Source organism: Lissotriton vulgaris, chromosome 3_1 (genome assembly GCF_964263255.1).
Source record: "Lissotriton vulgaris chromosome 3_1, aLisVul1.2, whole genome shotgun sequence".
Lineage (NCBI taxonomy): Eukaryota > Metazoa > Chordata > Amphibia > Caudata > Salamandridae > Lissotriton > Lissotriton vulgaris.
In genome coordinates, this window is record NC_141689.1 from 1,046,302,859 (window position 1) to 1,046,318,268 (window position 15,410).

Genomic DNA, 15,410 nt, shown 5'->3' on the forward strand with positions numbered 1-15,410 from the left:
TCCGCCGTCTGGACCCAAAACGTGCGCTCTCATTCTATCTGGATCGCAAACGCCAGTTCTGGGTGGACGACCAGCTCTTTGTTGGTTATGTGGGTGCTAAGAAGGGACGGGCGGTGCACAAACGAACCATCTCTCGGTGGGTTGTCTTGTGCATCAAGGTTTGCTACTCCTTGGCGAAAAAGAAGCCTCCTGTTGGGCTGAGGGCCCATTCCACTTGGGCCACGGCGGCTACTACTGCCCTGGGTCGGGGAGTCCCCTTGCAGGACATCTGTCAGGCAGCTACATGGGCCTTGCTGCACACGTTTGCTAGACACTACTGCCTGGACAGCCAAGTCCAGAGAGATGGCTTTGGCCGTTCCGTTCTCTAGGACTTACTTTTTTTTTATTTTTATTGGTTTTATGGCAGTGGAAAGTTGCACAGTACATCGAATAAAGAAAAAAAAAACGCGAGTAAAATATACAAATGCATCAAAGGGGTAATTCATCATAAAAAATAAACAATGATATTTCCAAAGATTACATTATATTCAACTGCCGAAAAAAGGTTATAACAGAAAACAAATTAAATCCATTTACTGATCGGTGACCAAAGTTTTTGGCCGAATATCCTCTTATTTCGCCCTTTCAATTTATACATGGCATTTTCAAGCTGATAAATACTTAATAATTTCGATTGCCAATGATGAGACCGGGGGATCGGGATCCAACCAGCGAGAGGTTGTACAATATCTGTATACAGACATAGTTATAAATAGAAAGCCTTCTTCTTCGATCGTTTTAATACCAATTTGATCAGTTTGGATTCCAAGTATTACTAATTCCGGTGTTAATTCAAGTGATGTCTCTAAAATATTATTTAGAAAGCCTCGTACCTCTGTTATAAATTGAGTTAGTTTTGGACAACCAAAAAACATAATTGAATCCGCGGCCATATGTCCACAGCAGCTACAATTAATACCCTTCTTTGCTTTCCATTTCACCAAATTGGCTGGTGTATAATATAAATCAAAAATGGACATAAAATGCTGACTTTTAAAAACTGTTAAATATAACCTTATTTGCCATTTCTAGAGACCTATTTATGTCAACCATCTCGATTCAGAGAACCTTTCTCCAGGACTTTCTGGTGTGATCATTGGTTCGCAGACCCACCACCGGGGTTGGTATTGCTGGGGCATCTATTCTAAGGTAAGGAATCTAACTAACGTGTTTCTTTCGGATGAACAAGTTACTTGCCTTCGGTAACGCTGTAACTGTAAGAAACATTAGTTAGATTCCTTACCACCCCACCCATCCTCCCCGTTCTGCAAACCGATATCTAGGGTTTAGGTCATCCCTTTCAGGGCCCTAGTTTTATGGCACCAGTTTCGGTTTTTATCACGGCTCTGCGTTTCTGGCGCGGAAATGCTATGTATAAGAACTGACGTCAGCACGCGAGGGCGGCGTCTAAGTACTCCAACGTCATCCCAGCGCCGACGACGGGTGCGGAGCCGCAGACGACGCCTACCGACACGCAAGGGTACTGCTACGCAAAATTTGCCTTATCCAGTCTGACGCCTGGGAGTTATTCTAAGGTAAGGAATCTAACTAATGTTTCTTACAGATGCATCGTTACCGAAGGTAAGTAACTTGTTCTTTCGAGCAGCTCAGCAACCTTGGGAAGTGACCACTAAGAAATGCATCTAGAAAATAGATGCTATAGGAAAGAAATTATTTTTTTGTGCTTTTTTGTTTGCTCCCTAGTACACAACAAGGATTGGAAAAACCCGTAGATTTAACATGTGGATGCACTTACTTTATACAACTCTTTCAAAGTGGAGTTTGCCAGTGCATTTTGAAGGCAAAGTCATTCAAACATATGTAATGTCTGAACAAATAGGGCTGCTCCTCTTTCTCCTGCCTACCTCAATTACCTGTCTGCCATCTAAGATTGTAGCCTTCTCACCATTTCTGTTCTCCACAACTAACCGCAATTGTAACGGTTTTCCTGGCCTCTACCCCTTACCCTAAACTTAAACCTGTACTTTCCCCTAATCATTTTCAGTAATCTTCTACGGCTACAATGTTATCCTCCCTATACCAGTGATTAACTGAAAACCAAAATAATAAGCATTACAAAACCCTAAATTTGATGCTTATCACACACCATAACTTTCTTGTATTCCAAAGAAAAATAACCTAACTCTGTGGCTAAAAAAATAGTTGTAATATCGTAGCTGAACTAATCTTTGTTTTAGGGGAGTCTTAGTAAAATGCATAATAGTATAATATCATTGTAGAAGTCTCGAACCTCCTTTGTGGATTCATTTATCATCATGTTATAGTGAAGTGTATATGAGGAGGGACGGACAGTACACCTGATGGCGATATAGAGTGCAGCAGGTGCCATATAGTCTTTAGGCCAGCTGTCGAAAACCCAAAAACCGATGGTCTACTGATAAAAGGACATGGATAAAGAGAGCATAGGTCTTCTAACCAGGAAGTCTTGGTGAACCACATTAAATGCCTGTCTGTACTGTACCATTCCAAAACAGCTAACCATAAAGCAGTATCCATCTTGCCCAAATGTCAAGATCAACCTTCAACCTTCTCATCAACCTATAGAAATGACTGGTAAACCCAACGAAAGGGATGAGGTACAGTAACAATTGAGGTTTTCATTTATTAAATGTTGCTTATCACGGTTCTTCCATAGATTATGAATACTTGGAAATTAAACTATTTTGCGTGTCATATCATCTGATCTTCGCATCCTGTAATCACCTTTTTTGACCCCTAGGAACAATAGCACTTGTAATGTGAATTTGCATGACAACAGAGCAAGCATTTGTCTGCTACCAGTACACTTTTTGAAGCAGTGGGATAATTGGTCCGTTTCCTCATACTCTTTCTTGTTTGTTTCAGACGACGAGCCTGATGACTTTTTATGAAAACCTAGCTGTTTGTACAGATGAAGCAGATGGACACTTGATTGAAATATTTCAATAACGATTTTAGCTAATTACGTGTTTTGTACAGTACGTTAACAGACTAAATTGTAATTAAAAACTTTTATTAGCATATTGACGTTCTTATTTCACTTGTGCCTTAATGTGACTACATTTAAGTCTTGCAGATCCTTGAAAATGTTATTTGCTGGGTATCTGTAACACATACTGATGGAACGGGGATTCTTAAATGGAAAACGCCAGGTGTAATCGTTATGCAAACCCCGCCACTATTCGTATGGACTTTTTTGTCAATGCTGAGAGGCCGACGGGCAATCATTTACATACATTCCCATAAACAGAGACCAGTGTGGCGCCACAGGAAACAACAAAGAAAATTATAGTGAATTAAAAAAATGTATTAAAAAGATTTGTTAAATTAAGGTAATTAATCAATTCACCGAGTGTTCAGTTTTAAGCATCATTATTACAAGTTTAAATGATCTGTGAGCCAATATTTTACGATCAAGAAAATAGAACATTAATCAGAACTATACAAAGAATACAGAATATGCAACAAGTGTGTTTTATTAAAGGAAATTCCTAATCTACATTAAGCAAGTATTGGTCGGAAAGGGTCCCTGGTTGGGCAAATAAGGTAAGGTGTCTGCTTCATAAAAGCCAACTAAAGGTTTCTGATGAGAGAATTTGAACGTTTAGGATTTTAGCCTTTGCACTAAGGCAGTGGAGAGCAGCAGAGGTGAGAAAATATCCCAGTTTGAAGTCAGCAAGCATTTCTCTCTAGTCTAAGGAATGCACACTGTTATTATGCAACAAGGCTCTAGTTTGCAACATTACAGCTTGTTCTCATTCTCGAGTGCCAATCCTATTACTTTAGTCTGGGAGCAGGTAAACTCTCCTCTTTCTCAGAACATCTTGGTGGTCCATGTATGGCTCTGTCCTTGAATTGTTTTACTGGACAGAGTGTCGAGTACAGTCAGCTCTTGCCTGAGTCGCACTCCCATCCTGGCATCTTCCCGTGAGAACTTCACTATCTGTCATCTAATACATAACAGTAAACTATCCATTGGCTGGAAAGGTATGGGAGGGGGCGGAAACACATCCTCTACAATGGGAAAACCTACAATGTGCAAAAGAGAAAGGAAACATGCAGGCCTCCTAGCCGTAAACTTGTAAAATAAGACGTTCAAAATGACAATTATAATGTGACTAACAAGTTACATAGCATGTTAGGTTGGGTGCTGCTTATAATGGCTAAAAGTGGTCACCTACTACAAATGATATGATTAACATGCACATGCTATTAACAATGTAAATCACATTTTCCAAATAAATGAGCTTAATTATGCAAAGGTAAAATTGCACTCCAATCCTATCCAGAGGTTCCACCAAATGCCGCAAATAGCACAGTAACCTCCTGTTTTTAGGAGATAAGCTGTAAGTGAGCATGCAAATGGAGAAAACAATTTCATTGTGTATGTTACATTAGTCAAAGATGTGATCATGATCCATGTTCTGTCCAAATTTTCTTATTTTCACAATAAGTTTGACTTAACAGGTATCACATGGGCTGACTACAACCCGATTCTGCCATGATCATTAGAGTGTGTGTTTTATGTTACATGCGTGTCTGTCTTGTATGTGTTTTTTGATATGTTAAAATAATTTTCACCATAGGCACGTTCCTCATGTGTAGGATGACACTAACGTGTCTTGACAAATTTGAAACGCACCCCTTTTTTGTGACTATCCACGGGTAAACATACCTATGGTTTTTCAAGGAATGGACCACCTGAAAAAAAAATGTTGTCCTTCTCCTTACAGGTCAGCTAAATAGCGGTTGTTCGGTAGGTACATTGATATACCTGCACTTGTAAATTCCACTTTTTTAGAAATATAAAAAGCTAAAAATAGAAAAACGTGAGTATGGTGGGGATTTGTGTACCCCAGTCCTGAAGATGTTTTTACATTGAAACATGTTGACCCACACATAGGAGGTGGCGCACATAGGTTACGCCAATACCTCCTCCTTTTTACTAGTACCAGCCCGGGGGCCAATTAAAGTTTTTTTGCTACCCCACGAGCCAGGCACTTTTTAAACCCCACTCAATATTTAAACCCCACCCCTCCACAGCACTCACTTATAAATTCCCTCACTAACACCACACATCGTCAGATAAATGCTCCCACGCAACCGCCGGTCGCAGCACGCCGCATCCCGTAGAGGGGTGCGAGGACCCCAATGATGCATGACACCAAGGGGCCTGTTGGTGTGTGAGGGGTACCCAAAAACAACTAGTGTGTTCCCAACCACAGTAGGGACACCTACCCACTGTAGGAAGGTGGCTACCTGACTATGGGTACCCCAGATTTTTTGCCTTGTGTTTAGCTGGATTTCGACTTAGTTGGCCTGGTTCCCTGCTAATCAGGGCCCCAGGCTATCTGCTCTCTCTGTAAAATGGATTCCATGTACCCTAGGTGCATAACTAGATTGGCTTGGGTCACCTTATCAGCCCCTGTACAGAGCACTATAGGTGCCCAGGGCATAGGTGCATCCAAGGCCTACCAGGGGCTGCAGCATATCTTTTGCCACCCCTGGCTGGCTATCTAAAATTGACACAACTGGCTGATCACTCAGCTAGGGCAAGGTGGTGTAATCACCCCTTGCTTAGATGTAATATGCCTATATCTAAACCTTTCTGGACACATATATACCTATCAGTCACTCCTATGGCAGGCCTTAACAATCCTGGAGGCAGAGTGCTTGGTCGCCCCTTTGCTGGGGCAGCTGCGCGCTATAAAAATATAAATAACATAACATAACATTATGTGAGATGGTGCTCTAGCATGAGCTGAGCCTGTCTGCAGCTGTCGGGACCAATTCCCTAAGCTGTTCCGGGATAATGCCATACCATATAATCTTAAGTGCCTTATAATCCTCGCGGTTATATAGTAACTTTGGTTTGGCTTTATCAAAACATGTCGTGTAAGGTGTCATACGATTTGGAATACTACCCCCTCGCCAGTCCTGGCGACGGGGGTAGCATTCCACCCCTCTAGAGGGAGACGACATGTTACTTTGCTAAAACGCGGTTGATTTTAAAAAGAGCCTCAGATCCAAAAAATGGATGCTTCTGCCACAGACACGAGTCTGACCTCCTGCAGCTGACCGAAACTCAGCCAAGGAGGCCTGGACAAAGGGTTTCCTGTCACAGGGAGGTGTCGCACCACCCCAGACAGGAGATAGTGGATTGTAGCAGGGAGGTTTGAAAGAAACCAGACACTGCCTGGGGAGCACAAGGCTGCCCCTTTCATAATCCGGCCAAACCGGTTCTGGGGCACACCAGCCCCAGTCCCAGCGCGGCCTGGATCAAAGGAAAGGGGTGTATCCACCCCCTTCCTGGGTCCCACCCATAGGAGGGGACCTAGCAGGTAATTCAGCCCCCTAGATTGGTATAAGAATGGGAGCAGTGCCAACGCACTCAGATTATCCTGATGAAACATTTGAAACGAAACTCTGGACCCTTCGACATCCTACTCAACGTAGAAGACTGAAGAATCTCCCTTGTGGTCAAGGAGTGACCACCCTGTGCAAACAGGCACCATCCAGCACCTCGACGTCTGCTTTGTTGCAGTTCCCGCCGGAACTCGAGCGACAGAGATCGACGAGATCAAGTTTGCCTGCCTTCTTACAGCCCGATCCACAGTCCCTGCAGAGCTGAGACCCGTGGAGGCGACCGGAAGCGTGGGGCACGCCATCTTGAAAAGACCACTAGACGCTGACCGTGCAGCCCACGAGTGACCCTCGAAGCTGTACACCGGGGTTTGAGAAGCCCCAACCCTGAGCCACTCTTGCACCGAAGCTCACCCCTCTACACTCGACGAGTGCTGCGTGGGGCCCTTCTGCTTGCTTTGGCTCGACGCGTTGGCCCGGTCACTTGCCAGCTGACGAAAACCTAAAACCGACTTGCGATTCTGGTTGCTCCAGACTTGCATCAGCTCCTCTGAAAAGGAGCACCCGTTCTGACCCTCCTGGTCCGAGTGAGAAGCAATCCCCCAGTCCTGCGTGGATTGCTCTTGCCAAGTTTTGTTTGCTCCAATCTTGAAGCCGACTGTGAGAGCCTGCGTGGGACAGATCGTGACCTGCTCCTGAACGTCGCAGATGCCCCAGATCCCACGTGACAGCGGAGAGAAGCTCCTCGACAACCACCTGATTGCGCCCGACATTGCCTGGTTCCGTCCTGGTTCCACCCTGGTCACTGCTGAGTGACCCAGACTCTGTCCCCTTTGCTTTCAGGTACTTTACTGCTCTGATCCACCCTTGGATCACACCGGACACTTCACATCGCCTGCAGCATATTTAGCTTAAAGCACCAAGAGCCTGCGTGTCAAAACCCGCCGCCCTTCAACCCTATGCACCCGCTTCCTGTGGGTGAGGTAACATTGCAACGCCGGTGTTCCCACACTGGTACACACCTCTAGGGTCTGTGTCTAAAGTTTGGTTCTTCTAGGTTCAGCGGAAGTGTCCTTAAACTCTATTTGTGTAACTTTTACGCACCATTGACAATGCATTGGTGCAAGCCGCGCTTTAAGCGCTGCACCCGAATCCCGCGGGCTTTTCCCGACTTCAGCATTGCTAGTCCCGACGGCTCCCAGCGATTCCCTAGGCCTAACCACTGTTCGATTGGTATCTCTTCTACCACTTTTTTAATATATGGTTTGAATGGCCACCCGCCCTCATCCATAACTGTGCAACTTTGTATGTTATACTGTGCTTTTGATTTAACGATTGTGCCCAGTGCTTAATTTGTAAAATATGAAGTGCAGGTGCTGAAATGCTTGTCCGAGGCCACACCCACTGGCTCCGCCCACATACTACATTATCTCCACCCACATCGTCAACTGGCATTGCTAAACGTCAGATGTAATATAAGGTGTGTCAGGGCACTAGTTTGCTCATACACACATTGCATGGATACAATCCTATTTCTATAAATCACTATATAGGGAATGTTACATCAGACAGGACTACAGGGCATAGGAATCACATGTCATCCATGATTGCATTGTAGGCAATATAGTTTAAGAGTTCTAAGTCTGGAAAAGCGCAAATTCAGAATTTAAAACATAACTGCATTGTTAGGGGTTCTCTCCAATAAGAATAGATTTCTACCCAAATGAACCCTTTTTTGCAAGATTAGGTTAATGAAAGATTGGGCAAAAAAACTATTTATCTCTAATATATAACTTGCAGTTTGCATGTAGCTCTTTGATGACAGATTAGTTAATAGCTTGCTGTTCTATGTTAGGATTTTAACTAACAAACTGCAAGTACAAAAGTATCTCTCTGACAGAAGCAGTAACACACTGACCTACTTTACAAGATTACATGCACTTTTTGATAGGGATGGTAAACGTTCTTTGCAGGAGGTATATTAACCATCTTTACAACCTTACAACAAGCAGTCACAACTTCCCCTAGTCAAAACTCCTGTGCCTGTCTCTCTCCAGGAAGACGATTAATCACCAGTTATCTTGACATTTTAATTTATGCCTGAATATTACTGGAGGCCAGGAAGGAACTCAGCAGCAGGTGCTTTTAAAACAAGAATATACTGGCTGTGCTGGGGGTTAACCCTCTGATTACCTTTGGGACTTGGCCCACCCTGCCCAGTCACAAGTTCAAGCCCCACCAAGGTTGCAGAGTTAGAATGCACGCAGTATAATGGTGACTCACTGGACCCTGCTCAGCCTGCTGACACCTTCACTGTCATCTCGGTCTGTGTTTTGTCTGATGAGGATTCCAACGGCATCCCTGTCCCGTGCCTAGTTCTGTATTGACAGAGGACTCCTCCATTCAACCGGACACTAGCCCATCGTTTAAAGTTAAGTACTGCAATGTGTCTGCAGATGAGAGGGCCAAAGTTCATACATTCCAGGAGGTGAAACATAAATTTCCTTTGTACTGAGTCGAGTGTTTTTTCGTAGTCTACTGGGACCATGGCTCGGTGTACAGTTGCTGAGTTGGCGAGTGATAGTATATTATTCAGGCAGAGTATGCAGTGGCAAATACTGCATCGAGGCATGAGACCATTTTGATCTGAATGAACCAGAATCATCATTATCCACCATCCTGTTCACGAGCACCTTTGCTAAGATTTTGCTCTTAATATTATATTAAGTATAGAAATGGAGTGATAGGACTCACACCTGTCTGGTGGTTTTGTGGTTTCCGTATCACCGATATAGTGGCTCCAAGGAGATCAGGGGGGGTCCCCAGTCTTCAGGGCGTCATTGAACATGGAAAGGGGTGGGGGAGAGCAATCGCAATGTGTGCTGTTCTACAGATTGAGTGGGAAGCCGTTGGGGCAGGTGTTTTCCTAGTCAGGAGCAAGTGAATCGCTTTTAGAATTTGAGCGAAGAGCTCTCTTTAATCACAAGCTTAGTCAGAGGGCATCTGCTGGTAGCCACGTTTTCAGCCAGGCTGCAGGCAGAGCTGAAGGTCACGGAGTTGGATCCCTCTGCCCTTTCTGGCAAATTAATAAATGCGTAGGTGGTTTAGCATGAGCGGCCCTACACATCCTCCATTCTGCACTCCGGCTGGCTCACTTTGGCCTGTAGTCGGGCCATGTTGGCCGTCAGTGTCTGGATTGTATCTTTGGTGGAGGAAATGCACTGTTCAGTATCTGTGACCTGTTTGGGACTCCTCCGCCCATCTTACCGCAGCAGCCCTACCTCCAGCTCCAGCTCCCCCTCCCCCCCCCTCATTTGGATTTTCATAGTGGCTTTCGTTTCCGGTTTTGCCTGTAAAATTTAGTCAGGGGTGTCATGGGGCTCTGTTATCGTCTCCAAGGAGTGCGAGTCTCCAGGTTACTTTAAGATGACTGTAGTACATTTGTCTAGGGTGGTCTGCTGTTTGTGTCTTCCCGAAGGTGTCCAGTATGTTGGAGTGGACCGTGGAGGCCCGGAGGGAAGATTCCACCGCTACGATCTGCCAAGAGAAATGGTGCGGTGTCTGTTGAATTGCACCGTTCACTTGCCAAACTTATCGGCCCCTATGAGTTGGGGCCCCCGGTGTAGAAGAAGTAATGGATGCGCCGCAAGAAGCAGTGGCAGCCAGCCCCCACTTCACCCTACAGGAGGGGGCCCATTCCCAATGCAGTTACCTCGTAGAGCTCCGCAACTGCCCCTCCATGGTCCTGAGAGTAGTGCAAGTGCCCGGAGGTCTGCGCCTTGAATGTATGCTGATGTGTAACCTTGGCGTGTCGGGGGGAGGAAGGGGGCCAGCCATCCTGAAACTTCAACACCGCTCCTCCTTCGCAGGCCGCACAAACGCCCCTGGTATGGTGAGTGCAGGAAAGGTCCTAGCAGTCTACCGCACTCACTTGGACGACGGGGAGGTTATCCAGGCAGGCCCGACTGTCCCCCCTAACCTCCCTGTGTGTCCCCAGAGGGGAGTGAGGGATCCAAAATTATGGACGCCGCGCCGGCCACACCAGAGGCATGATTGCTGGGGCCTCTGAGGCTCGGACTAGGTTCAGGTGATCAGGACCACGCGCCAGATAAACCAGAATTTTTTTTAGTACTCACTGCAGTTACTGCTGGTGGCACTGCCTTATTAGGCGGCCTGCTATGTGCTGCAGGTTGAAAATGCCCGCCTCCATGTTGTGCTAACTGCCGTGCTGGTTACTCGAGCAGTGTGTGTGTGCCGGGGTGTGGTCAACCGTCCCTGGAATGAAAAAAAGTTACGCACTGCACGCTGCCCCAGCCCTCTACCCCCCGCAACAATCAAAGCAAATTGTTTTCTAATCGCAACAAGGAGAGATGGCATTATTATCGGGCTCGCTCCTCTTCTTCACCTTGGGACTCTGGCGACTGAAGAGAGAGAGTGAAGTGAACAACATCGTAAGGAAATTATATTTAATATACTCTTTGACACCGAACGTGCAGACTGCGGTGCAGTTGTCATGTTGATGAAAGTTGGCAGTGTAGACCCGGCCCTGATAAAAAGGTGCCGGTGCTAAGCACCGGCACAAATTAAGCACTGCTTGTGCCCCTTTGCTCATAAAGAGTACTGGGGATTATTTTAGAAATAAACGCATATTTGTATATTATATACTTGTGTGGTGTCCTTTCATTTGATATTACAGGACTGTGATTGGTAAAACAGCTCGCTTAACATGACCTCTTGAGTTCAGCCTTTAAGGCTGCTTAGTCTATGCTACCCTTAGGATAGCTTGTCTAATAAGGTTGACTTACAACCAGACACCATAAGGGATTGTTTGGACTGATACAAGGTGGTTCCAGAATTGGAAACATATATCAGGCCAACTTCTCACACCCACTTCCTAATGGATTCCTCTTGTTAATGAATATAACTCGGGGAGAACGAATCCATTTCAAGGTAATATTCTCTCTCTCCCCTTCTGTTGAAATTGGTATACAGGCAGCGTACAGCTGCGGGAGCTCCCCTATCCCAACCAAGACGCATACTACCAACACATTATATACATAGAACACACGCTCAACCACACCAATATGGAGTCGGAACACGGACTTACGTTCGACGAGGAAGTCGTAGACTAGATCCTTGCAGCCCTCAACCCTTTTGAAGGACTGAGCAGCAAAGAACCAGGACCCAGTGTTGTTGACTGGGATGAACTAGTCAATCTGAGGAAAACACAAATAAGGGCAGCATTGCATGGCCTTTTAATGACCGAGTACCTGAGGAACAAGATAGCAGCACAGGATCTTTTGGTCAATAATGAGCCCTTCATTTTCCAGAATGACAAAATTTTCAAAAAAGAATGGTCACTAATTTCGTGGCACTGTACATGGGATTGATTGGTGCTCCTAGTCAAAACCGCCACAAGAATTACACAAGAATTAAAATTGGACATACAGAAGATTGAGGTGCAATTAAAAACCTATATAAAACCTGCAGAACTCAAAAGGAGGCTGGATGAATTAAGCCAGCAAATGGCTGATTTTTAAGCCACACTGAAACAAAGCAAATTTAAAAAACTGGGTAAGGATAAGGACCGTTTCACTCCCGAGACAGCATATCCTTATACTAAGGATGATTACACCTCGGGGAATGTAAAAAATGACAATGATAGTGATGGCTCCGACAGTGGTTCCTCTGGTTCTAGCACCCGCAGCAACCAGCGACAGAGGGGCTACCAGAGACGACAAGGTCAACTTTACCCGAGACCAAGAGGATGGCGAGGATACCAACCTCAACCATACTTTCCACATTTCACAGGACCAACACCTTTCACACCATTCAATTTTGGACAAGGACCAACGGGACCCATGTATCAACCATGGAGCTCTGAGTTCGACCCGAACTTTTACAACAACCAGCCTTTTTTAGGCACCCGCCAAGGAACAAACAGAGGACGGAACAGAAAAGGCAACACGGTGATGTGGCAAGACCCCAACCAGGGAGACCTTAGAGTGAACACGAGAAGCATGACAGGAGCCCTGCAGAGCAACCCATCAACCAGTCGCAGGGGGACCTAGTGGTAAACATCACACCATGGGAACTTACACCCACCCAGAAGGATGTACTAAACAAAGGCCTACGTTTCGTCCCAACTAATAAGTTGGACTCTTTCAAACTCCACACAGAAATGCAGGAATTTCTAAGAAAAATCAAGTTACAGGTTTTCTTCAAGAACAAAGAGTGTCCCAGAGACTGACACAGGATTGAGACCGAAGTCGACATTCACACCACCAGATGCCCTACTACCCATAGAGGTTTTGACCTTCAAGAAGGCAGTAATGACAGATCTCAAATTAAAGTCATCAGAATGCACCGTTTTCCACAACACAAGCAAGGTGGAACAAACGGCCATTTGAGAACTGACCAGCAACCGTGATATCACCATAAAACCTGCCGACAAAGGCGGAGCTACGGTTATACAAACTACAACAGCATACAACCAGGAATGTCCAAGATTGTTGTCAGATAGACGAAATTACACGATATTGACTGTTGACCCGACCGAATCCCTGAGAATAACTATAGGAGGGATGGTAGAGGAAGCTCTGGCACATAACTGGCTCTCTAAAAAAGAGTCTGAGTTCCTGATACAAAAAAAAACAAGAATGCCATACTTCTACTGTATCCCTAAAATCCACAACCTGGACAATCCACCAGGGAGACCTATCGTCTCCGGCATAGGTTCCATTCTAGAGCCTCTCTCAAAATTCTCAGATGCTTTTCTGGCCCCCCTTATCCAAGCAACAGACAAGTATCTGAAGGACACGAAATCAGTTTTGCAAATGCTGAAAGATCTCACCTTTGACCCTAAGAACCAACTCCTGCTCAGTTTAGACGTCGAGAGCTTATATACAAGCCTCCCACATGATGAGACCCTGGCAATAATCGAAGTAGTACTGTACAGCACACACTGGCGATACCAGACTCCAAGGGGAGTAGTAATGGAATGTATTGCTTTAACTCTGACCAAAAACTTTTTTGAATTTGATGAGACATTTTATTTACAGAGCCATGGCACAAGCATGGGGAGCACATTTGCGCCGAGCTTAGCTGGCCTGTATGTACACCACATGGAAACTAATAAAATTCTCAATCCTAACAACCCCTACAGACAACACATACTACCCTGGAAAAGATACATTGACGATATCTTTGTGATTTGGCAGGGGGACCATGAGACGGTCATCCACTTCATGGAGTGGCTCAATACCCAAGACAGCTTCCTCAAATTCACGCATTGAGTTTCAAATGAAACACTAGTTTTCCTGGATCTCAACATTTACCACCAAGATGGAAGATTAGAAACCACTACACATTTCAAACCGACAGCAAGGAACTGTCTACTCCGATAGGACAGTTTCCATCCACGCCATCTCAGGATGAACCTTCCATATGGCCAATTTCTGCGGCTTAGGAGAAACTGTACCCAAGTGGATAACTATAAATCACAGGCCCTAGATCTCAGTCAAGCTACAAGCTAGACATTACCCATACAGAATAATCAATGCCGCCATGAAAAGGGCCAGGAACAATAATAGAGACGCCCCTCTGGAGGACAAAATCGGACCAGTCCCTAAACAAACAAGACCAATATGCGTCACTACATATAGCCCTCATTCAAATGAGGTGTCAAAAATAGTGAACACAGACATTGGCGCATTTTGACGTTCGGGAATCGGGATTGTGGAGATTGAGTAACCAATGTTTTCCCACAGACGTGGGAAAAACCTTAAGAACATACTAGTGCACACACGCCCAAAACCAACTCCACAACAACAACCTTCAGTACAAGGAATACAGGGACATTTTCCCTGTGGCAACTGTGCTAGCTGCCACCTAACCAGAAAAAGTAAGCAACTGACCTTCGCCAATGGCACAAAGTGGGACCAACGAAGAATGACAAACTGCAACAGCAAGAATGTTATTTACATGATTGTGTGCCCTTGCCACTAGGAGTACATTGGCATGACCACCAGAGCAGTGAAGACACGACTCAGTGAGCACAAGAGCAATATCCGCTGCAAAAAGAGTACCACCAAGATGGCGGCTCATTTCCTGGAGATGGGACATTGTGTTAATGACATCTACTGGACTGTAATTGAGCAATTACCAACGGAACAGGGTCTCTTTGAAAAAGAGCAACGTTGGGTTTTCCGCTTAGGTACCCACATATCTGGATTAAATTATGCCATCCCCTGGGGCCAATTAAAACCTTAAACGACTAATATATAAAATAAGAGGGTACCATCCTGAATATATTCTTCCCCCCCCTCCTTTTTTATATAAAAGAATTCGCCTCCTTCTAAGTCCGAACAAAAATTCCGAAAACGAACATTTTCCGTGAAATACATGAATGTACTAAATCCAGAACAGCCCGTAGGGTAGATGAGGTAAACAAAAAGATGAACGAAATTCCTTTAGTTTTACATAATATCGCTAACCTTCTCTCATCCCCCTCTGAACTGACTGTATATACTAATATCTGAACTATAAACAGGTTGCCCAGATTTCATTATACGACCTGAGTTTGTAAAACCCTTGCTTTATTTATTATATTTATTTTTTTGAAGATAATCCCCGGTTTTCAAAAGATAAAAACTTGCTCAGTGCAGGCACGAACCCTAGTCGTTTCGGAGCAGTCTAGAAGCGAGCAGAAGCTGTTTCTGGGCATGTGCGATTACCACCAGGTCACTACAGCCCAACGCGCATGCGCAACCGGGTGAAACTATCGCGCCTACGCAATCTGGAAGAGAAGCAGAAAGCAAACCCAATTACAGGATATCCCCGGTTACAAACCTTACCAATAATCCAATTAAGGGCGTGGCAACGATAGTATATATAGGGCCCTTTTGCAAACACCCCGGCACAACCAACAGAGACGGGTTAAGGGGCAGCGAAGGGGGATTCTCCTTATAGACTCGTGAGTAATACCACCAAAAAAACAAAAGAACTTA

General features: G+C 45.0%; 1 protein-coding gene across 3 annotated transcripts in view; it reads left to right on the forward strand.

Annotated features, from left to right (window-relative positions):
• Nucleotides 1-3,060, forward strand: part of HAUS6 (HAUS augmin like complex subunit 6) — a 407,393-nt gene extending 404,333 nt beyond the window's left edge. For all 3 annotated transcript variants that reach the window (XM_086961463.1, XM_086961465.1, XM_086961464.1), the window contains one exon: nucleotides 2,905-3,060. In XM_086961463.1, the coding sequence (XP_086817589.1) occupies nucleotides 2,905-2,930 (26 nt within the window). In that variant the 3' untranslated portion in view covers nucleotides 2,931-3,060. The remainder of the gene's footprint in view (nucleotides 1-2,904) is intronic.
• The last annotated feature ends 12,350 nt before the right edge of the window (nucleotides 3,061-15,410 follow it).